Raw genomic sequence first — 23,482 nt, 5'->3', positions numbered from 1 at the left:
CTCCACTGAGTCCCTCCTGTTCGGCTCCCAGCCCCCTGGGCTGGCCCTCGAGGAAGCAGCAGGCTTAGGATGGGAAGAGGGGGCAACCTCACTTGTCCGCTCTGCCTGACCGGTTTCACCAGGACCATGGATGGCAGGCACCACCCGCCTTATGAAACCCACATTGGGCAACTGGACCCAGACCTGACCTGGTCGCTTGGATGCTGGAGAGAAAGGGGAGCCTGGGTTCTGGAAAAAGAGGGGCCAGGGACTTGGATTCCTCTCCCCTGTCTTTGAAGGCAGGGCTCCAGGTTTAGCAGATAACAATACAGGACACCCAGTTGAATGTGAATTTCAGATGAACAACAAATACCTTTTCTAGTATAAGTATATTCCAAATATTGCATGGAACATACTTACACTAAAAGTCTTTGTTGTCATTGTTGTACCTGAAATTCAGATTTAACTGGGTGTCTTATATTTTATCCGGTGACCCCACTGAGGGGATGGACGCCAGGTCCCTGGAGACCCCCATGGTCTCTCGTCAGCCCCTAGGCCTCTGTTCCTCCTGCTCCCGCCCTCCTCCTCACCCCTAAACAGGCCACTTCACAACTTCCCCACCCGATTTCCTCATCTTAGTGAGTTGCTGTCTAATTGCAGCCCTCAGGCTGTGTCAGAGTAGAGACAGGAAACTTGAAGATGGACCAGGTTGTCACCCTGGGAGACCTGGGTCCTCACAGATGACTGACCCTGAATCACCTGCAGCCATGGTCTGGACAGCTGGGGGATGGGGCCCTGTGGCTGCCTCCTCCGGGAGGCCTGGAGATGGAGAGGGACGTGGGGATGGGAGGCAGAGACCCCGGGATGGGATGAGGGCAAGAGACATAACCTTGGGGGAACAAAGACTCCAAGATGGGGAGACAGAGAAACTTGGAAATGGATTTGCAGAGATAAGGAAAGAGGGATTCAGAGCTGGCGAAACAAAGATGCAGAGATGGGGGCGCAAGGACATCAGACCAGAAGTGGAGAGGTGTTCCCCAGACGCTCAGGCTCCTGGACCAAGTGATGGACACGTACCAGCAAAATGCTGAGTGCCGCCTGTAAGTCTGGGGACAAGGACAGCAAGCTATCTGGGTGGCACTGGGCAACCAAGGCCTGGGTCCTGGCATGTTGAATCAGGAGGTGAGGGAAAAGCTGGGATCCCAGGCAGACAGGGTGATCCACCTGCCATCACTCCATACCTATTTCCAGTGGGGTGACAGCACCACCTTCTCTAGAGATGACACCCCAATTTTCCAGTGCCACCTACATTCTTGGGGTGACACCCGTGCTGGAAACCCCACCCGGCTCTAATGCTGCTTCCCTCACTGAGTCACTTCCAACCCCGCCAGGCCTGTTGGGGGCAGACTTTGGTGACTCAGGCATCCAGGCCCCTCTCTCTTTCACCCCTCAGGAGCCCAGCAGCCAAAAACGCCGGGACCCGCACACCCCTGCAGCCTAGCCTGAACCAGGAGTCTGCACCCCCAGCCCTCCTCCCTCAGACCCAGAATCCGAGCCCCTCTCCGTCCTCTGTTGGGGGCCCAGATGAAGACCCCCCGCACCTGCTCTGTTAGTTACCCCAGTGTCCTGGGTCACATCCACCTCCTTCTGGAACCACAGCTTCTCGATTCCCAGCCTCCTCCCTTCCCAATTTGAAGGTGGGGTGAGTTGTGTTTATTTACTTTAGTTTCAGCATGAGTCACCCCCCCAAAACGCACTGCTCCCCCCATGTGCCTGGTGGCCCCAAGGAGGGGACAATGCCCCCTCTTCCAGGAAAGTGGGAACCTCACTGAGGGGGACAGGAGGAGGAGCCCCCACTGCACTCTCCCGCATCCCCATCCCCTCCTCCCCCTCCCTGCCCCTCCACCCCTCCACCTCTGTGCCTCCTCTATGAATCTGACTCCCCTTTGCCTGTTTCTCCACAGATCTTTGTCCTCTGTCTCGGCATCTCTCTCTCCATCTCTCTATGTCTTCATTTCTCATCATCTCTCTGAATCTCCTTCTCTCTCCCATCTAGGCCTCCCCTTCTGTCTCTGTGTCCCCCATTCCCTCACTGTCTCTCTGTCCTCCCTGTCTGTGGGTCTCTATACTGTGACCCCTTGCACCTCCCTCCACCTTCTCTCCACCCCCCCTCTCTGCTCTCTCTCTCTCTACGCCTCTGCCCGCTCCCCTTTCTGTCTCCCCTCGCAGCACCCCGGCTCCCTTCCTGATTTCCTAGGTCCCACAGAGCTGGAGGGGAAAGTGGGGGGACGGGAGATGGAGGGGGAGGGAGGGGAAGTTCTTGGGGGGTGGGGGAAGAGGGTCAGCCAGACCGGCTTGGCTCCCTGGGCACCTCTGTCAGAGCCCCGCCCAGGGCCACGTGGCTCGCCCCAATATAAGCAGCTCCCGACCTGAGGCTGAGAACTCAGTGCCCAGGTCACTCACATCTGTCTGCATCATCGCCATCGCTGTCCTGCAGGTACGAGCATCTGCCCACAGCCCTCTGCTCTGTTCTCCCTCCTGGCTCCACTGACATCTCTGTCTCCTTGCATATCTCTGACCGTCTCAGTGGACATTGCTGTCTTTCTCCATGCCCTCGGTGTCCACCTTCTCAACGTGAGTGGTGCCAGGTTGAATGTGGAAGCCCTGGGGCCCAGCACCCTTTCTACTAACCCCCTTGGACTGGGCCATCAGATGTGGGGTTTTTCTCTTCACCTCTCTGAGCCTCAGTGTTCCGTCTGTGAAATGGGCTTGCAGAGAAGTCAAAGCGCTGGGAAGGTGTGAGCGTTACTTGCGGCGTCTTGATGGGCACCTGGCTCTGATGTCTCTCTCTTGTCTCTGACTCTGCCTGTCTCTGTTTCTTGATTTCTCTCTCCAGCTCTGCCTCTGGTATGAGGAAAGTCCTATGGGGTCTGTCGGGCAGCTGTACAGAGATGGGCGAGTTTCTCGCCCCTACCCCATTCATCCCTACTCCATGTTTCTCCTAGCTGGCAGGCTGACTTGGCCTCTTTCTCCCCAGCTCCCTTCCCCCTGAGAACCCAGACCCCAGTGCCCCTACCCCGTGCCCGCCCCTCCCCCAGTATCCAGCGTCCCTTGGACAGATTCGGCCACTGTCACCGCCGCTACCTCTGCCGCCCCCAACGCCACCTTCCCAGGGCCAGCAAGATGCAGTTTGAGATGCACGACAACGTGAAAGGCAAAGGTGGGATCACTGGATGAACCAGCAGCCCTTCCAGTCCCCGGAACCCGGCAGCTTCCCTCCCCTGGGCACCCCGGCTTCGAAGACAGATGGCGCCTGATTGCACCCCAGAGGCCCCTGGAAATGCAGGAACCCAGCACCCCAGGCCCAGATGTGGAGGAGGCAACAGCACGTCTCGGCCCCACCCAGATGTGGCACCCACCCTTCCCCAGACGTGCATGAGTTCCCCACCCACAGCTCAACCAGATGTGCAGGAGGCAGTGGCAACGGGGACAGCCTGGGGTGGCAGTGTGCAAATGTGGCAGTGGCAGAAAGGAAGGGGGAGGTGCAGTGGTGTCCCCTCCGCGGGCGGCCTGGTGGCCCCGCCCGGACTGCCCGGCAGAGGAAGGTGCTCCGAGGCGGCAGGGATGTGGGGTGCGGGAGAGGCTGACAGGCTGCCCGCTGACCCTGGCCCGCTACCTTCGCAGCCATGTCCTACCCAGTGACCAGTCAGCCCCAGTGTGCCAGCAGCTGCTACCAGACCCAGCTCAGTGACTGGCACACCGGACTCACGGACTGCTGCAACGACATGCCCGTCTGTGAGTGCCTGCAGCTCCCCCCAGGATAGGGGGAAGGTCGCCTCCAACCCCTTCCCAGGCCCTGCTAAACCCCAGTCCCGCTCCCTTCCTTGGACCCTGAATTCCCACACTCTAACCCTCACCCCTTCTTCCCACCTCGGACACCCCCAGGGATCCTGACCTCACCCCTTCCAGCTTCCCCTCGGACCCTCAACCCCTTACACCCTCCACTTTCCTCGTTGGGGCCCCAGCTCCCTCTCCAAATCCTATCTCTCAACCTCTGAACCACCCCCGCTGGGACCCCTCATTCCCTGTGGGACCCTCGATTTGGCGCCGCGGACCGTCAGCCTCGCCTCTCCCCGAGGCGGAGGCGGCCGGGGCGCCCCGTGGGCCCCGCTCTGACTGCCCCACGCCCGCCCCAGGTCTGTGCGGCACTTTCGCCCCTCTGTGCCTCGCCTGCCGCATCTCCGACGACTTCGGGGAGTGCTGCTGCGCGCCCTACCTGCCCGGAGGCCTGCACTCTCTGCGCACCGGCATGCGCGAGCGCTACCGCATCCAGGTGCGCGCGGGCGCGCGGAGCGGGGGGCGGGGGGGACGTGCCTCCTGGGACCCCCGCGGGGCGCCTAACCTCTCTCTCTCCCACCCTCTAGGGCTCTGTCGGGCACGACTGGGCGGCCCTCACCTTCTGTTTGCCCTGCGCCCTCTGTCAGATGGCGCGGGAATTGAAGATCCGGGAGTAAGGAAGCCCCCGCCCCTCCCTCCTCCTTTCCACCTGTCACGCTCGGCCTCCTCTGCCCCTTCCTGGGAGGGCGCGCCCCTCCGCCCTGTCCCGCTACCAGAAATACACCCACAATAAAAACCTGAAAACCAACTCCGCCTACATTATTTGTGTCCCAGGGAAGGAATCTGGGTGGAGAAGATTTGGTGAGGGGTGTGGGGACACAGGGAAGAAGCCTAGGTGTGGAAGGAGGAGTTCCAGAGTCAGATCCTTGCCTCCCCGCCCCCCCCCCCACCTGCGGTGTCTGACATTGCCAAGTCTCACCTCTCTAAATGAGGGAGTTCTCATTAACAAAGTGAAACCACTAACCCCTTAAGCTGCCTAACTGAAGTTCTGTGCGGATCCTGAAAATAAGCAAAAGCAGAAAAAGCTGCCTTGGTAGAGGTTAGACACTCAAAGACAAAAATTAGGAGAGCGCCCCTCCCCCAAGTCGATACTTATGGACTCTTGGCCTATCTACAATTCTAACATAACAGATTTGGGAGTTGGGGGGAGGGGAGGGGGTTTGTCTCCAAAGCAGAGAACTGCCAGGTTTAAGGCTCTCTGGAGCTGAAAATCATCCTTAAAGATCATCTAGTTCTCTTTACTGCGAAAGCAACTAGCAGATTAGAAAATCTGGCCTCAAAATCGGGCAGACCTAGGATCCAATCTTGATTCTTGCCACTTCCTAGCCGTGTTATCTGAGTGAATTAATAAACCTCTCTGAGCCTGTTTTCCTCCTCTGAGGACGATCCCTAGTATGTCATATGGCTACTGTGAGAGCAAGAGATAGAACAGATGGAAATCCCAAAGAGTGAGCTTAATAAACTTGTTAATATTATTATTATGTATAATAATATTATACTATCCTCGTAGTAAAATGTCATTCATATTCTTTGCTGTCACGCTCTCTCTCCCTCTTCCCATCTGTATCCAACCATCAAGTGACATCTTCGCTTGGAGTATGTAATGGGCATCGCAAGTTTAAAACCTAACTCGATTCCCTGCCCGCAACCTGCTCCTCCCAGCCTCCCCTTCTCAGGAAATAGCAAACCCCAGCCTCCCAGTGGCTCGGTGGCTTTCTTACCCAATGGCCCGTCTGTCAGTACGCTGTTGCTTCTACTTTCGGAATATATCCAGAACCCGACTTCTCCCCACTCCGCTGCTGCTGTCACCTTGTTCCAGCCACCCTCCTCCTCAGCTTAAACTAATGCAGTTCAGTGAGGATGGAGTCCTCACTGGGCCCCCTGCCCTATCCCTACCCCTATAGTTTCCTCCCACAGAGAAGCCCTGTGAACCCCTGAGTTAGGTCACATGCCTCCTGTGCTCAGAACCTTCTCACAGCTCCCCCTGCACAGAGTTAAAGCCAGAGTTCTCATTGTGGCCCAAGGACCTACAATGTGCCTCCAGCCTTGGTTGGTTCTCTTAAATGCTAGTCATGCTACCACCTCAGGGCCTTTGCACTAGCTGTTCCCTCAACTCTTCCCTCAGATGCCCCTATGGCTCATTCCTTCCCTTCTGCTCACATGTCATCTTATGAGCGAGGCCTTCCCTTCCACCTTACATTACATAGCAAGGACCAACCCCTCTTCAGCGCCTTTGCCGCCTTGTTTTTCTGGTCATGTAATGTACCACATCATTTACGTATTTATTTTCTGGCTCCCCGCTGGTTTGTCAGCTCCACGAGGGCAGGGGCCTCTTTCACTGCTGTGTCCCCAGCACCTAGGACAGTGTGGAGTCCCTCGTAGGTGGAGACAGTGAGTGATCACAGGTGGGAGACATTGACGCAGAAAAGGGACATGATTTTAGAGGTAATGGTGGGGGGCAACGGAGAGCCAGACAGGCTTGCATCAGAATCTGGGCTCACCTGTTAATCTGCCCTGCGTTCTTAGGCAAGGGATTCAGTTTCCAAATCTGCAAAATGGGGGAACCTGTACCTCCCAGCACTGACGTGACGTCAGGAAGATGAAAAGACACACCAAGCACCCAGCACACTACCTGAAGTGCTGTTGACCCTTGGTGAAATTTCTTTCCTTTTTCTGAAGTCCCTAGGGCACTGATGGCCATACACAGACTAAAATCCAGACCTCCCATGCCCAGGCTTTCTCTTGGACTCCCTGAGCCTCTTGCATTCAGGTACGTGGATACCAGGGCGAGGAGGTAACGTGGAGGGAGGAAGAACAGTGACTTGTGCTACGGGGCATCTGCATAGGGGCATCCGCACTATACAGACAGGAGCTGGAGAGGCTGGCTCTGCGTCCCAGAGAAAGGGTCCAGGCAAAGTGCAAACACTCTGCTCAGCGAAGCACAGTTGCAGGGTGGTGGCGGGGAAGAGACCTTACCAAAGGTCTGATCATAATGCAGACAAGTCTTGAAGAACCACCTTAGCTCCTTCCTGGTCATGCAGTGAACTCTCTCCTGGCCTTGGCCTCCCTCAGGCAGCCTGTCCTGCTTCTGGGTAGCATCCCGGGTGGGAAATGGTGCCTTTTCCCCAGCAGAAACCTGCCATCTTGAACACACCTGCCTCTAGTGCCTGCTCTGTGCTGGGAGAGCTCTCAGCTAGGCGGGCTAAGAACCTGCACCATCTCCTCTGTGCTTTCTCCTTTGTCTCCTCCTTCTCCCCTTATTCCTGGAGGTTCTCTCCTCAGGAGGTAAGAGGGCCTGGTGGTCAAGCATGTGGACTTGAGACTCACACGGCCTGCGTTCAAATTCACTCAACAGCTAAATGACATCTATGAACTTCTGTTTTCTCACCTGCAGAACGGGGAGCACACGCTTACCTACCGCATAGGGCTGCTGGGCTGTAACATGGCAAGCAAACGGTCTAGCACTGGTACTCAGCAAATGCAAGTTCACGGTCACGTCTTCGAGGTTAGGAACTACCAACGGCTCACCAAGGCAAAACTCAGGTATGGTCAGAGTAATCCTTGAAAATCCTTCACATTGCCCATAGATCTGAAAATACTATGATTTTCATGGACCACAGTGAGGACCCAACCCCTCCATCCCCGATACCCCCGCTGCCCCCCTGATCCTCCCCCTGCCCCCACCCCCCACGCTAAGTGCACCTTGCTACAGTGTCTTTGGCTAAACATAAGATGAAGCCGCAGGCGTACGCCCATAGGCGGGCTGAAGAGGAAAACATGTTGTTTACCACTCTCAGCCAGACTCCACGCTGCGAGGCCGACGGAGGGCACACTTCCACCTCCGGCACCACTGCTCTCGCTTGCCCTGGGGGACCAGAAGATGAAAGCTCTCGTGCTGCTTCCAGCTTGGGCCATGGACTAGAGAAAACCCAATCACCTTACGGCATTTTGATCTCTGTGCTGCCTCAACTCTTCCGTCAGAGGCCAGAATAAAACCCAAGCCTGGGACCAAGGCAGTCTGCTTTCCCTCCTGAGACAAACTGGGGTCTCCCTGCGCAGGGATCTGAGGAAGAGCCAGCGACCTCAGTGCTCTTAGCTCCCCTAGGTCTGTTCCTTCTGGGGAAGGCGGCTTCTATAGCGGCCTCACCCCACCCCTGCTCAGGAGGGGCAGGGAGGAACCAGGCCCAGGCCAGGCGGCTCTCGGAGGGGCGGCAAGGTAAGGGCACTGACTCAATTTACCCACACTTGGATGCTGTTTAGAGAATCAAGGACACCCCATCTCCTGCAGGCAGACTGGCGGTCAGACACCGGCCTTCCTCACCCTCTTTATTTGCTGCTTCAACTGCTCCTCCCTCTTTCAGACAGCCCCCACACAAGGCCTCTTGGACTGAGGCCCCCGGCAGATGGGAGGAGACAGGGCCCAGTTCCTCAAAGCCCAAAAGTACAGCTGGGGGAATGGAATCTTGCAAAAGGAGTCCCAAGTTCAAGATGGCTAGGATGGGGGCAGGGGGTCCTCAAGGGAGAGAGGAGCTCTGAAGTCCAAGGTGATGGCTGAGTGGGGTGTAGTCCCTAGAGGGAACCCACAAGCCTTCAAGGTGACACTGTCTGGGAAGAGAGGTGTGCAGAGAACCCCATTTCCATCTCCACCCCCCAGAGCCCTGGGGCAGCAGCTCGGGCATCCTCTCCTTGGACTCCTGCTGTGCTGAGTGACCCTGGTCCTAGGGTCAGTAACACCATCTGAGCTTTGTCTGTCCAGCCTACGGGTGACAGCTGGCCCCTGGACTGCCTCACTGTCCCACCTGTGATCAGCTGCGTCCCTCGCCAATCCAGCCAATCCCCTGCGTTCAGTTCCTTCCGCTGAAATGCAGCAGTCGGTTTCCCTGGCTGGACCTGACTGAAGAGATGCTTCAAGAGAGCATCTTAGAGTCTAAGACTGGACTCCTGATCTTCCCCACAAGCCCCAGGCTGCCCCATCGTGATAAACCACCCCAGTATCCACCCGTAGTTCAGGCTACAAAGTTGGAGTCATTCTGGACTCCCCCCTGCACCTTGATCCCAACATCCACGCCATCGTCACCTCCTCCCACACACATCCTGCACCTGTGCCGGACCCACGCCCCCACCACTGCCCTCATCCCCACCTTCGGCTTTTGCCCTGTCGCCTCTCTTGCCCTTTCCGACCCATCCTCCACACCACAGCTGAGCGACCTCTCGAATACGTACATCGGATCCTGTCATTCTCCATCATGAAACTGTCCCACGGCTTCCCGCTTGAGAATAAAATTCAAAACCCCATCTGGGGCCCACACGGCCCTGGGTGATCCCATCCCTGTCTCCCGACTCATCTCTTCCCACTTGGTCTGGGTCATGCTGGCCACCTTTCCTATCCTTTCAATGAACCAAGCTGGTCCCCACCTCAGGGCCTTGTCCTGCTCCGTCTGCCTGAGACCGACTTCCCAAGACTGAGCCCTCCCCATGGCCAGTTCCTTCTCAGTCGTTAGGCCTGGCTTCTCGGAATGCCCAACAGACTCTAGCCCCAAGTCCATCACAGCCACATCCTGTTGATCCCTCATGGCACCTCTCCCTCGTCTCTGTGTGCGTGTGCATGTGCGTGCAAGCACTGGTGCACACTGATTGTCTTCCTTCACTAGAACCTAAGTCCCATTAGATCAGGGAACTCTGTCTCGGTTCCTGCTTTGCCCCATGACTTCAACAATGCCTGGCATACAGGAAGTATTCAATAAATAATTGTTGAATGCAGAACGTTGAATGCCCTGTCTGGGGAGCCCCAGGGAAAGGGAGCCAGAGGTCTCTGAGGACACAGTGTCCAGGGGCCCCCAGGTGGAGGAGCCCCGAGTCCAGGGCGGAGTCACCAGGGCACTCAGCCGCTGTGGCTGAGGACCCCACCGTGGGTCAGAGGGACATGCTGGTGAGATTGTCCTGGCTCAACAGTCCCTTCCGGCCCACGCCAGCCCCGTGCCCACTGCCCCCAGCACCCCCGCCACCCCCACAGTATTCATGTAGCCTGTGCCGCAGTGTGACGAGGGCTGACCCTAGGCAGGCCCCGTTGGGTGCTTGAGGTCCTCCGGGCAGCTGGAGCAGCAGAGTGGCCACACCGGCCATGCCATCCTCGGTGGGTTCAAGGGTGATGGGCCCGGCTCGCAAGCCGACAGTGGTGGCGGGGACGGCAGGTGGGCAGCAGCCTCCTCCCACGGGGCCCCATGGGCCCCCGGCCCCCGTCAGCAGCAGGGGTGCCAAGAAGGGTTCCGAACGGCGGAAGGTGGGTGGTGGGAGCCCAGCCGGCTTCCAGGCAGGGGCTGGGGTTGCAGGGTCAGGCGGGAAGCAGACGGTGACCTTGGCAAAGGGGCGGCTGGCCATCTTGGTCATCTCTTGCAGATGCCGGCGCTGTTCCTGCCGCTGGTCCAGGGCCTGCTTGGCCTTCCAGAGGAGCACGCAGAGTGAGAGGAAGAGAAAGAAGCAGGAGAAGAAGACGGAGAAGAAGACAAATAGGTCGATGTGGGCCTGGTCCTGCCGGAAGAAGAGCAGCCCCTGCGAGTCAGCCGAGCCATTGGCGCCAGGCCCACTCGGGTCCCCCACGCCCAGCAGGAGTAGGTAAAAGCGGCTGGACTTGAGGGCATGGTGCTCATGTGGGTAGGTGATGACCAGCCGGTCCCGCACACCACGAACCACGAGCACCGCCGATGGCTCCGTTACAGTCACGTAGGTGATCAGGCCCCGTGGCCACACCTCCCGCACCCTCGGCTCCGCAGGGGCACCTGGCCCACTCCCGGCCCCCGGTCCTCCTGCATCCCCGGCCCCCCGGGGTCCGCCGTCAGCAGGGGGTGGGGGAGGGGGTGGGGGTGGAGGTGGCTGGATATGCACAGTGTGGACGCCTGTGTCAGGGGCCACGCGGACCACGAAGGTGTCGTAGGAGGTGGAGACATAGAGGTCCACAGCACCGAAGGTCACATCCAGCGTCAGGCGGATGTCCACGTTGGTAAACTTGGGCTGCACGCCAAAGAGGACAGTGCGGCCGGGGCCCAGAGCCCGGCGCTTGGGCTCGTGGAAGCAGTTGGTCTGGGATGTGGGGTCCAGGCAGCACTCCTGCTCCACGGAGATGAGGCGGTAGCACTGCTGGCCACCCAGCGGGCTCCCGTGGAAGGACTCCCTGCACTTGGCGCACTGTGGGCAAGGGGTGGGTGGAGGTGGCAATCAGGGCTGAGCTCAGTGCCTGGCCACGCTCTACGCAGTACCAACTGGTGAGCGGCCACTGCCCCGGGCTCCCTCAGTCCCCAGCAGCTTCCTTGTGACTGCTCCCCCTGCCCCTGCACCTCCCTGGCAGTGTGGAGGCCACCAGGACCCTACACTCCAGCACTGCTGTCCCTGGTGTCACCTCCAGTGACCACAGCACCCTGATGTAGAGGCCTCTGGAACTCTGAGGCACAGCGATGACGAGCTCTGTTGAACTGACTCTACCTCCTCACTCCCTGTGTGGCCCTACACTAATGACTTGACCTCGCTGAACTTGAGACCTTCCTCTGTACACGGGCAGCAAACAGGGCTCGCTCAAGGGACTGCCGAAGCCACAGGCACAGCACGGGGCTGGGCCAGCCTCATCTGCCAGCCTTGCTGTTTCTGGACTGCGTTATGTACGTCCTACCTCAGGGCCTTTGCACTGGCTGATCTTCTGCCTGGCTGACTCTCTACTCGCCCACAACCCCCATTATCTGCCCCTCCTGACTTCCATCAGGTCTTTTCTCAAGTGTCGCCTTCTCATGGAGGCCTTCCTTGGTCATCGCATCTACTATTCCCACTCCGCAACACTGGCCCTCCCTTCTCCTTCCTGCTCATTGCTAACATACTGTGCCTCCGACTTGTTCATTTGTTTGTTGCTGGACTCCTGGATGGGAATGTAAATTTCCCAAGGACAGAACCTTTTGCCCATTTTGTTCCCTACTGCGTCCTAATGCCTCACACACTGGCTGGCACACTCCTGCCGACTGCCAGGTGCTGAGTAAATGTGTCTTGAATGAATGAGTGGACCTCAGGGGGCGTGGGGCCCTTGGCTTATGTGCAACTCGCTTCTCCAGCCGCACCTGGTATTTGTAGCAGTCTCGGCGGTCACTGGGCGAGCTGCCCTGGCACGTGCCCGTCTCTGTATTGTTCTGACACGGGCAGCCCGTCCCGTCCTGCTCATTACATGTATCTGCGTGGCCATTGCACTGACACCTGAGGAAGGGGAAGAAGACAGGGGTCAGGGAGCTCCCCTGACCTACCGGGATCCAGGTTGGCCACATCTGTGAGCTCCGATCTGAGCAACAGGCCAGGAGAGGAAACCGAGGCTCACAAATGGTCAAAGCCATTTGCCCAAGGCCACGGAGCCAGTAAGTGGCAAGGTCAGGATTTGAAACCAGGCTGGAATGACTCCAGAGCCTACTGACCATTCAGGAGGAAGGGGTGGAAGGGGAGGCCGTCCTGAGGCCTCACCCCTCAGCAGCTCTCTCTCTGCCCGCCGGTCTCCACTGCGCTTCAGCACCGGCCTCTGAGGCTGGGGGTCTCCCACCTGAGTCTGGCTCATCTCCCCCAACTCTGCCTCAGCCTGGGGCCTCCCTGGGGATGCTGTCCACTCCTGACTGGGGGCGGAGATCTGGGGACAGGAGTCTGGCTCCCAGAGCTCTCCCTAGTGAGCAGGGCAAGGGTCCCCGGTTCTCACTTGGTGCACTTCCCATCCAGGAGGAAGTAGCCGTGCAGGCAGCTCTCACATTTGTCCCCATAGCTGTTATTCTGGCAGTTCACACACACAGCCTCGTCTTCACCAGGCCCCTCTGTCACCCAGTTTTCAATCTGACCAAGGAAACACAGAGAGATCACAAAAAGGGACGGACCATCCCCTTCCTCCCGGAAACCCGGCCTGGAAGCCCCTTTTTACCTCCTCTGGGTCCAGCGAGTACTTCTCTGGCTCCTTCCTGGCCATTTCGAGCTCCTTCCTGGAGACGCAGACGTGGCTGTTGCCACGACAGAAGGCGTGGCAGGGCCGGCAGGTCCCACCCCCCACAGCCGAGCCCACGAACAGGGGGAGGCACTGCTCGCAGTGGCTGCCCTGCAAACCAGGGACAGGGGGGTCAGAGGAGGTGATCGGTTGGGGGTGGGGCAGGGGCACTCTGAGAACACCAGGAGGGCACAGCGGGGGCTCAGGCACTCGGTTTGGGCAATCCCAGCCTTTCTGCAATTTGGTCTTCCGCCTTCACTTGCACGCCTCCCGTGACGGGGAGGAGAGTGGCTGCGTCTATGCCCCTCCAGCCCCCCGTGGGAAGCTCAGAAAGCCCTTCCCTACACCTTCCTAAATCCTCCTACACATGACCAGCCTCGCCAGCCCAGCACTGACTCTGTCCACGATGCTGGGGTGGCCCCTCCCTGACACGCTGTCCCCAGAGTCTCCTCACACCTGCCTGGGTTAGGGCTAGGCCTCCTCCTCCCTGGGTCTGGCTTATCAGGGCTCGGGATGAGGCTCAAGATGCCTGAGCTTGGGCTGAGGGCAGAGAAGGCTCTGTCCCGGGGGAGGGTCCGCGGCCCCGGACGGCTCACCTTGGTGTGGTTGCGGCAGAGCAGGCAATGGTCGCGGGCGCCCACTCCCGCGCACTCGCTGTGGCGGTTGCAGCGACACTCGGTGGAGCAGTTGCGGCCAACGAAGCCGAAGTGGCAGCGGCAGTGGTCGGGCTCCACACACGAGCCGTTCACGCAGCCCTGGGCGCACACGGGGCGGCACAGCCCGGTCATGCTGCAGGGGTGGGGGGATAGAGAGTCAGGGAGGGGCAGGGGGCCTCAAGGCTCCACAGGCCCAACACCCACTACACTGCCCTCATCCAGTTGCTCATGCCTGGTCTGTTCCACAGTCCCCGTCCAGGGTCCAGCCCGCCACCCGCTTCCCAGGGTGCCCCGCTTAACTCACCAACCCCGCCCCTCCACGACTGAGCCCTCACGTTCACCGAGTGCTGGATGAATCCCACCACCTCACCTCTGGCCCCTGCCTCACCCTCTGCTGCCCCCGCCCTACAGGCGCCTGGGCCGCTGCCCTCGCCCCCTCACTTGTCCATGGTGTAGCCCGCCTTGCAGCTGCACTCGTAACCGTGTGGCCGGTCGTGGCAGTTCTGCGTCTCGTTGCAGTCGTGGTGCCCGTTTGCACACTCATCCTCAGGGGGGCAGGACAGGAAGGCCCAGGAGGCCCCAGGTCGCCCGCATGTCAGCCCTGGCCCGGGATGCAGAGCTTCACCTGGGTGCCACCCTGCCCCACCCCCGAGACAGCCCTCAGCATCCCCCATGTTCTCTGTGCCACACGCCCAGCCAAGGGTCAGTCCCCTCACCCCACCCCCTAACCCATCTCACCGTCACGGGGACCGCTGAGTCCACCCTCCAGGCAGCGGCCGCCCCCATCCTGGCCCCCCCAGGCACACCAGCCACAGTGGGGGCGCCGCAGGCACAGGGCGCACTGGGTCGCCTGAGCACAGCCCAGGGAGCAGCTCTCGGGTCCCCGGAGCAGCCGCCCACAGCCTCCGGCCATACACCGCAGGGGCAGGTAGGAGGGGCTCAGACACTGTACGGGGGAGGGGAAATGGGAAATGAGGTGGGGAGTGAGAAAGAGGACCAAACACATCCTGGGCATCTTCCCGAACGATACCCCCTCCTCAGACCTCTCGCCCCTCCCTGGCCACAGTTGATGGACCAAAGTGGACACCAGCTGGGGTCATCACATTCCCCCTGTCAAGCATTTGTAACTAGGAGTCCACATTGGAAGTCAGGTTAGGGAGCATCCCTGAAACTAGAAGATTCTGGAGACTGGGGCTGGAGGGGCCATTTGAATGAGCAAATTACAACAAATGAACAGACCAGAGGGGCAGGAAAACAGAGCAGATGCAAAAGGAAGCGCTGATTGAGGACCACACACCCAAAGCCAGGGGCGGGCAGCTTTCCAGGCTCCGTCTCCAACAAGGCCTGGCTGCATTTTCCACCCTGGGTTCTAAGAGGTGCCACTGTGTTGGTGTGATTGGCAGCGTCAGTCTACCCACCCAGCTTAGTGGACATGGCTGTTTCTTACAGCCAAAGGAAGGCAACAATGCCAGGTGGAGACAAACCAGTGACAGGAGGCGGGGAGTTGCAAGCCACTGTCACTTAGAAAAACTGTGGACCCAGCTGCTGCGGCAAGAGGGTCCTCCCATCCTAGGCGGGGGAGCTGAGTGTGCGGTCAGGGCTGTGCAGCAGTTCATACGCCATCACTTATCGCATCCTGGGACCCAGACAAGGTACCCGATGGGGGTCAGACTCTTGGTGTATAAGAGTATTTTATCTACTGCTCAGGCCTTGAGTAAAGTGTAAGACAGAGCTTAGTCCAGACAGCACTTAGCAACCGTTTAATCCTGAAATAGACACCCTGATTGCTGTGGACGGAGCTCTGAGCCCACTGAGGGCTACTGCCAGCAGTGAGCCGAGCCTTGCCAAAATGCCAGAGTTGGGCTTCCAGATCTAAATTTAGTGCACCCCTCGACAGATGGTTGGGCAATCTGGGGGCGGGTGGGAAGGGGTGACCAAGTCCCACATCTGTCCAGCGTCTGTCCAGCGTTCTTTGCGGTAACCTCCCTAATGGCCGTATTCAATGCTGCCCAACACCATAAACTGCATTTCCTGCATTCCTGGAAGAGATGCAGGAATGTAAGTTCCGAGAGTAGGATTCTGGCTCGTGTTGACATAGGCCCACGATCTAGCAAAGTGCCTGGCACGAGGAAGGCGCTCAGTAAAGAACATGATGAAGAGAAGCCAGGGAAGAGAGCACTCTTGCCTGTCCCGGGCTCTGAAGCCAGTCATTCAAGAGCACAATGCCTGGTGGTTAAAATACAGCTGCCCTTGAGCCAAATCATAACGGGTCTGGTCTGTACATCTGTTACGGGTCTGGTCTGTACATCTGTTATGTCTGATCCGCACCGTGGTGGTTTTTAAAAGCCTAAGCCAACACTTTAAAGCTAGGAGATTTCACAGAAATCCAAAGATCTGGCGGAAGTGCTCTCACATCCGTGTGTGACTGCCTGTGCTGGATTCTCCCGCCCCGCAGCCTCCTCCTGCTTCCCACTCAGCCGCGCCCTCACACCCTGAGCCTCACAGAGGGGCCAGGGGAGCAGCAAGAGCCTGGCAACAGGCTCTTTTGTGTTGCCTTCCGGTCACAAGGATGGATGATGAGAACCTCAATAATACTTGGGAAACGCTTGTATCACCAGAAAGCCCCCAGGCTTGGGGATGAGGCCTCTGTGTGTTAGAGACACATGATGCAGGGTCACATGGAGGACACCCATTGTACTGTGGTGACCCTCTGGGTGTGCCCTGGATAGGGGAAGCTGGGAATCCCCCTAATAGGCAGAAATGGAAGCATTATGGAGTTTTCACCAAATGGCAAGCATGGTCCGTGTTCTAAATACACTCTCCCATGTAATTTACACACCCTGCCTATGGGATGCTGTGATATAACACAAGAATATACCCTCCCTGTGTCCCGGTCCTTCCTGAATGCTGGAATGTCTTCTGCTATTCGTAAGAAGCTGATTTCACACCTGAGTTTGTGCTAGAGAGAAGGAGGGAGTCACCAGAAAGACCAAGAGGTGGGAGGGGCGCTTGCAGCACCCCCAACACTCAGTGGGGGGGGGGGAGTTGAGGTCTATAAAAACTCAAGAAGGAGGAGATTCAGAAAGCTTCCCTGTTGCGAGCCTGGTGTGCCTGGCTACCCCATACCTTGCCATATTTGTCTCTTCCACTTGGCTCTGAGTTACAACCTTAAAAACATTTTTTTAAGTTTATTTATCTATTTTTTTTTTTCAGAGAGAGATGGAGGGTGAAAGAGGGAGGGACAGAGAGAGAGAGGGAGACAGATAATCCCAAACAAGCTCCTTACTATTACAGCGAAGAGCCAGACCTGGGGCTCAAACCCACAAACCGCAAGATCATGACCTGAGTCGAAACGAAGAGTTGGACGCTTAGCTGACTGAGCCACCTGGGCGCCCCTGAGTTGTAGCCTTTAGAGTAAACTGATATTCACAAGAAACTGTTTCTTCTCTGAGCTGTTCTAGCAAATTATCGAGCCCACAGAGGGGGTGGTAGAACCCCTGATTTATAGCTGGCTGGTCAGAGGTATGGGTGGTCAGAAGTCGTGAGTGGCCTCAGAAATGGCAGGCTTGTGGGACTGAGCCCTTTAACTTTGTAGGATCTGACTCCAACTCTAGGTAGATGGTGTCAGGAGTGAACTGAGCTGTTAGACAGCCCGCTGGTGTCTGGAGAGGGCTGTTGCTGTTAGAATACACCCCAGCGGGTCTGCTGTCAGCCGTTCTATTTCACTGAAGATTCACGCAGGCTCATGGGCTGGGAGACGGTGAGCAGTCACATGTGGACTGGCTGTTCTACAATAAAGGTGACTGAGAAGTGACCATCACTGGGAATGAGAGACCCGGAACTCCGGCCCAATGACACTGCTTCTGGATGTGACCGCCAGAGGTGAATCTTTCTTGTCTCCCCCCCAGGTGGGGTTGGGGCTTGAATGACTTGTGTCTGCCACTGTGATGACCAAAGAGGCATCTCTGGAGTCGACCCCATGAGAAAGCCACGAGCTGTTCAAGGGGCACACTGTCGTTGGCAAGTAAATGCCTGCCCAGACCACGCCCACAAAGAATCACCTCCCCAGCCCGCAGCCAAAATGAGGGGTAGGTCTGAGCTGCTGTGTTGGACCCGTGTGCTCCTTCCCCTCTTTGGCCACGTCTCACTGGACCGAGGCTGGACATCTCACTTGTGAACTGAGCTGCAGTCTCCCCTTGAGAATGAGAGCCAACCCATGAGCACAGAGATAACAGTCATCTCAAGAATTAGAAAGTCACATAGACTAAAGGCCAAGGGCTGCCATTTGAGGCCGTGTGTGTTGATGATCAAGCCAAGAGAAAGCAGGGATAGAGGCAAACAGAGAAGAGCGGAGGCCCTGCGGCCTGAGAAGGATGGAGCAGCACTTCCTTCCCCAATTTGTTACAATAAAACCAGCTCTAGGGGATTTCTGTTTCTTACAACCAGAAGTTCCAAAAGCAGAGAGAGACAGATGGAAGAAGGAAGTGCAGAAGTTTGGGAGGGAGAGACCCGATGGAATCAGGGTCACGGGAAGGACTGGGAGGGGCATGAACCCAGCTGGGAGTCTGGAAGGTTGCATGGCAGTGTCTCAGCAGGCACGACAGGGAGCCTCACAAGCCCAAAAGGGAAGAAAGAGGTGCTGGTAGGAGAGAAGGGAAAGTAACAGGGTAGGGGAAGCGTGACACGGGGACGAGAGCTGGGAAACAGAGGAGGAGGTACAGGGCAGGGAGGTGCCCCCCCACCCCCCCACCCTGTCCACCAACACCCAGCCAGCGAGGTACCTGTTGGAGGCTGCTGCTCCAGACACAGTGCTGCCAGCCCCCGTCCGCACCCTTGGAGTCCAGGCAGGAGGTGCAGTTGGGCAGGAGGTGACAGGGGGTGGGGCAGGGTAGGGGGGGCGATGACTCCACCGGCATTGGGGACACGTTCAGCAGAGAGTGGCTGAAGCAGGTCCAGTCATAGGTGGGCTGCACCGAGAGGATGCGGCGGGTCTCCCCTGGGGTTAGGGGCACAGGAATTACAGCCTGGTCCCCCCTCCCCTCCCCTCCCCACCCTCTCCCTTCCTTGGGCCCAGGGCTCCAGGCCCCCACACTCTCCTCCAGGGGGCCGAACGGGCCTCACCTGTCCTTTTGAACTGCCTCGTCCACATGCACTTGCCCTCCCGGGTGCACTGCTCACAGTCGGCAGCCCCGCACACAGCCTCCGAGCAGTTCCCCGCCCAGAAGACCTCGCGCTGGTTGATCCGACAGTCATTCTCTGAGGTGCAGGACCCATTCCGCCCGATGCAGGCGCCCTCGGGGCAGTTGGTACACCACTTACAGCGGGGGGCAGATGCCTGGTGGGGGAACACGGGCTCGGTGGGGCCCTCAGGGTCCCCCAGCACCCCTCCTGACCTGGCTCTCCCCACCCAATCCCAACTGAAGTTCCGGAGATGCCCCAACCCCCAACCCCACTCGCCACTCACCTCTCCATCTCCGGGCTGCAGGGTCCGGGGGTGGCGGGCCAGGCACTCGCTGCAGGTCCGGAGGCGCCGACACTCCTCGGGAGAGCGAGGCATCGGGGAGCATGGGGGGCCCCCGCAGCCCAGCCTGGGGAGGCATGAGGCCTGGCTCACCACACCAGCCAGACCCCATCCCCCTCCTCTTGCACTTGATGCTTCCTGATTCCTCCTAGACACCGTCCTGCAGGCCCCCCAGTGTGCACCCCGAACTGGTCTTAGCACAGGCCTCCCGGCCTGCTCCTCCCTTACTCCACTTGGCAGTGGTCTCACGTCCCTGTCACCCCAGCCAGAGATACTAGACAACACCCCACACCCTCCTACCCCCCAGCCACCAAGGTGTCCCCTTTCTCCACCCTTGCAGCCCCTTGCCCAGCTCAGCCTTCTCCCTCTCACCCCAGCTCCTCCTCCTCCCTGGCCTCCTCCAGGGCCTCCACCTACCACCTCCCTCACCACCCTCTCCTTCCCAATAGTCCCAGGGCTTTCTGCCCACGCCCGCCCCCCCCCCTCCCCTGCTCAACCTTCCCTGGCTCCCCATCACCCACAGTGGAGGTTCATAACCTGTCACCCAGAATCCCCGAAGGCGCACATATTTCAGAACCTTCCAGATTTTAGAAAAGCATTGGGTGTACCCACGGTCACAGGGCACTCCTAGCGGAGTCTGGGGAAACACCCCATAAGTCAAAACCTTTAATAATTCAGTAGCAAACACGGTGACACATTTAACGAGCCGAGCCAAGCCCGTTAGCAGCCCCGTACCAGCTCAGGATAATGGTGTAGCCTAAGGTGTTTGTGCTGAAGCGAGGACAGAGGACAGTCCTTTTGGCTTCCTGAGGTGTCTGGAGTCCCAAACTACAGATGAGGGATCTGTGGACCCGGCTGGAGCCCAGCGCTGCAGCCAGGCATTCAAGCACTTTCCGAGATGCCCCCACCCACGTTTGCAGTCTCACTGTCCCCCAACGCAGATGGGCTCTAAACTACACCGGGCACAGCCCCACTTCCGAACCTTCGCTGGTCCAAACGCTATTGGTCATTTGGGAGCCAGTGCACACCCAGCTGCTCCAGGAAACATTCGTGGATGATACCCCAGGACCCTTCTGCGGCCTCCCCCTGAGCGCAGCCTAGCACAGAACCCCTGCTGGAGGGCACCTGAACCACCCACCCATGAGATGTTCCGTCACCATGGTTACCTATAAGCCTGGTCTCCGGACAAGCAGGCCCCATGGCACCATGTGCAGGCCCCAGACTGGTTACAAGCTTCGGGTGAGGGCAGCAGGCGGCAGGCGGCAGGAGGCAGGGTCAGGGCCAGCAGGCGGCCCAGGGCCACTCCCCCGAAGCCCCCTGAGATGTACAGGCGGCCTCCTACCGCCGCCACAGCATGGGCCACAGACTCCTCCATCGGGGGCCCCACAGAGGCTGGGCCTGGGGAAACACAGGACGTTGAGACACTCAGAGAAGAGCCTCATAAAGGTTCCAGTCAGAGGGACGCCGAGCAGAGCAGCAGGCTAAGGAGAGCAGAGACGGACACGGAAAGACAGACAAGACACGTAAGGCCAGGCAGGGCAGGAGAATCGGACACAGACAGCGAGACAAAAGAGAACGAGAGGCCAACAGAAAAAGGAAACGGGAAGAATGAACGTAAGGAGAATGGAGACAAAGGTTTTGGAACCAGACAGAGGCGGTGGTGGCACAACACTGCAAAGGTACCAGGTACCACCGCATTGTTCATTTTACGTTGGTTAATTTTCCTGTGTAAATGTCGCCTCAAGTTTTTTGTTTTTGGGTTTTTTTTTTTTTTAATTTATTTTTGAAACAGAGAGAGACCGAACATGAGTGGGGAAGGGGCAGAGAGAGAGGGAGACACAGAATCTGAAGCAGGCTCCAGGCTCTGAGCTGCCTGCACGGAACCCGATGCGGGGCTCGAACCCACGAACCGTGAGATCATGACCTGAGCCAGTCAGATGCTTAACTGACTGAGCCACCCAGGCACCCCTATTATAATTATTTAATGTTTGTTTTATTTTGAGAGAGAGACAGGGTGTGAGAAGAAGAGAGGCAGAGAGAGTGGGAGAAACAGAATCTGAAATAGCCTCCAGGCTCCTTGCTGTCAGCACCCTGACGCAGGGCTCGAACTCACAGACTGTGACATCATGACCTGAGCCAAAGTTGGGATGTTTAGCCCAGTGAGCCCCCCAGGCGCCCCTCCATGGGTGTTTAGATGACAGAGGGGAAAGCGGCTTTGCCGGTGGGTCTGAAGGGGCCCAAGTGACCCTGGCTGATGAGGTTTCCAGGACAGGTCAGGGACCCCTCCAGAATGTCCTCCAGCCTCCCAGCGAAAGCACTGGACTTACGGGTGAGGTCGGGCAGGAGCCAGGCTTTGCAGTTGACCTGGTAGAGTAGGACGTCACTGCTGAACTCGTCAGGGTCCGAGCGCCCCCCAAGGACCACCATGGTGTCCCCTAGCAGGGCTGCGGCGTGGAAGAGCCGTGGGCGTGGCTGTGGGGGCGACACCCGCAGGATGGCCGGTCAGAGCCCACACTCCTCTGCTCTGCAGCTCCCTCTCAGCCCACCCACCACCCTGAATCCCATACCTCAGCCCCCAGCAGCCCACCCAACCCCCAACCTCCTTCAAATCTCAGCTCCTTCCTCCAGGAAACCTTCCTCACTCTTCAGAGCAGCCCCCAGGGCCATCTCCCTTCCCTAAACTCCCGGAACCCCCATGCCCTGTTGCCTGGGAACCTGGCACAGGCTGCTTGAGATGAACCCCCACATTTCTGGTGTGACCTTGCCAGCTGGGCTGGGGGCGCCCTGTGGATGAGGCTCAGGCCCCCAAAAGGGCCTAGAAATAATGTCTGCAGATTGAAAACTCAGTTGTCTCTAACCAGCACATCCAGGGTCCGCCTTCTCTCACACACTATCTCCTTTGGCCTTGAACACAGGAGGTTCAAGCAGCCTCAGTCCCAGGTTTTTTGGACGAGGAGGCTGGGAAGTGGAGGGACCTGCCAGGCCACACCAAGAGAGGGGCGGAGCTGGGGCAGAACCCAGGCCTCTGACCTCGTGGTCTAAGATTCTTCCCTCCCAGTGGGTGATGGGAGAAGGGGAGACGTGGGGTGCCGCAGGTCAGTCTAGGGGAATGGAAAGGAGGGGAGGAGACTCGAGCCAGGCCCTGGGGCACTGAGAAAGGGGGGGCCCTCCTTCCTACCCCCTCCACTCCCAGCTGTGTACACCTCCTTTCCTGACCTTTGCCCCCTGGGAAGGGGCCAGCAGGCTCCAGGTGCGGTCAGGACAGTGCAGGGAGTACAGCTCCGGGGACGGCGCTGCCAGCTCGACGTGGAAGCGGAAACCCCCAAACACGTAGAGGGAGTCAGTGGCCTCGTGGTACACGGCAGAGTGACCATAGAGACCTGTGGGCAGGGGATGAGTGAGCAGAGGCTGGGGGAAGGGCTGGTGATTAGGAACGTCCCCCCCCCCACACTTCCCTGGGCTCCCCTTCTTGTGACCACACCACCCAGGAGCCCTTTTCAACCCCTCCTTCCCCCTTTCGGCTTGAAAGGACAAGCACTGGAGACCCCGGGCAAGAGAAGAGAGGGAGACAGGGTGACCTGGATGTCCTGGAGGACAGGAGGGACAGGCGGAGAGAGAGGAAAAGGAGAATTCCTGAGGGGCAGTGACCTAGGGCCTGGGAGAGGAACGTGGTGGCCCACTGTCATGGGGCCGGAGGTGCACAGCTTATCAGGGGCTAAAGAGAGAGACTGAACTTCTCAAGAGGTGGTCTCCTGAGGATCTGGTGGGCGTGGGGGGGAAGACAGGGAGACAGCCCGCTATAGGGGGCGGTGACCACAGGGTGTGGCAACGGACAGAGGTCCCAACACAGAGCCCTGGATGGCCGGGCGTCCAAGGTGCTATGCCCTCCCTGTCCCCAGGCCGACCTGTGGGGGGTGTCCCGCTCTGGGCTCCGGACACCCAGGTGCCAGTCACCAGCTGGTACTCAAACAGCTGCTGGTTGAAGCCATTTTCGGGGGAGTAACCGCCCACCAGGAGCAGGGAGAGGCCTTGGCGGGTAGTGAGGGTGTGGCCGGCAACTGCCGGCAACTCCACAGTCTGAGGAACCTGGGGGACAAAGGGCAGAGGTCACCAGGGAGCTGGGGGCTAGGGGTCATCTTCTGGGTAGAAGCAAGCCTCAGAACGCCTGGCACTCTCCTCGAACTGATAAGGAGAAGCGGACCCCAAGCTTCCACCCTGCCCTGGTCCCAGCAGGTGTGTAGTAGGCGTCTGGCCATTTCTGCCTGCTCGGGGGGGGGTCACTGACGCGGGTAGGGGCAGCCTGGGTCAGGAGCCCTTGCTCTTGCCCTCTCTCACTCTGGCTGTGTGGGGCTGACTGTACCCGCTCCACAGTGGGCTGTGTCCCCACCCAGCGGACAAGAAGATCACCCCCGCTTGGCCCCGGACCAGGTCGGGAACACA

The 23,482-nt window shown here is 58.7% G+C and overlaps 2 protein-coding genes across 4 annotated transcripts in view; one reads left to right on the top strand and one right to left on the bottom strand.

The window, feature by feature from the left end:
* Nucleotides 1–2,436: 2,436 nt before the first annotated feature.
* CNFN (cornifelin) lies at nucleotides 2,437–4,624 on the top strand. Of its 2 annotated transcripts, XM_039249921.1 has the most exons (5): nucleotides 2,437–2,476; nucleotides 3,078–3,199; nucleotides 3,664–3,774; nucleotides 4,176–4,312; nucleotides 4,404–4,624. In XM_039249921.1, exons 2-5 carry the CDS (start codon nucleotides 3,163–3,165, stop codon nucleotides 4,491–4,493), a joined length of 375 nt encoding a protein of 124 aa, XP_039105852.1. In that variant the 5' UTR covers nucleotides 2,437–2,476; nucleotides 3,078–3,162; the 3' UTR covers nucleotides 4,494–4,624. The 2 variants fall into 2 exon arrangements, with proteins under 2 accessions (XP_039105852.1, XP_039105860.1); XM_039249929.1 differs by lacking the exon at nucleotides 3,078–3,199 and having other exon boundaries at nucleotides 2,438–2,476.
* Nucleotides 4,625–8,156: 3,532 nt separating this feature from the next.
* The window catches only part of MEGF8 (multiple EGF like domains 8), a 41,269-nt gene continuing 25,943 nt past the window's right edge, over nucleotides 8,157–23,482 (bottom strand). For both annotated transcript variants that reach the window (XM_039250703.1, XM_039250710.1), the window contains exons 28-41: nucleotides 22,948–23,128; nucleotides 22,259–22,422; nucleotides 21,370–21,514; nucleotides 20,209–20,440; nucleotides 18,986–19,109; nucleotides 18,643–18,856; nucleotides 18,303–18,517; nucleotides 14,260–14,467; nucleotides 13,963–14,122; nucleotides 13,462–13,654; nucleotides 12,806–12,976; nucleotides 12,590–12,720; nucleotides 11,973–12,105; nucleotides 8,157–11,058 (exon numbers count right to left, since the gene is read on the bottom strand). The gene's annotated coding sequence lies outside the window, so the exon portion shown is untranslated. The remainder of the gene's footprint in view (nucleotides 11,059–11,972; nucleotides 12,106–12,589; nucleotides 12,721–12,805; nucleotides 12,977–13,461; nucleotides 13,655–13,962; nucleotides 14,123–14,259; nucleotides 14,468–18,302; nucleotides 18,518–18,642; nucleotides 18,857–18,985; nucleotides 19,110–20,208; nucleotides 20,441–21,369; nucleotides 21,515–22,258; nucleotides 22,423–22,947; nucleotides 23,129–23,482) is intronic.

The sequence above is a fragment of the Hyaena hyaena genome, unplaced genomic scaffold (genome assembly GCF_003009895.1).
Source record: "Hyaena hyaena isolate Hyena2069 unplaced genomic scaffold, ASM300989v1 scaffold_9, whole genome shotgun sequence".
Classification (NCBI taxonomy): Eukaryota; Metazoa; Chordata; class Mammalia; order Carnivora; family Hyaenidae; genus Hyaena; species Hyaena hyaena.
This window is presented reverse-complemented; position numbering and strand designations above follow the sequence as displayed.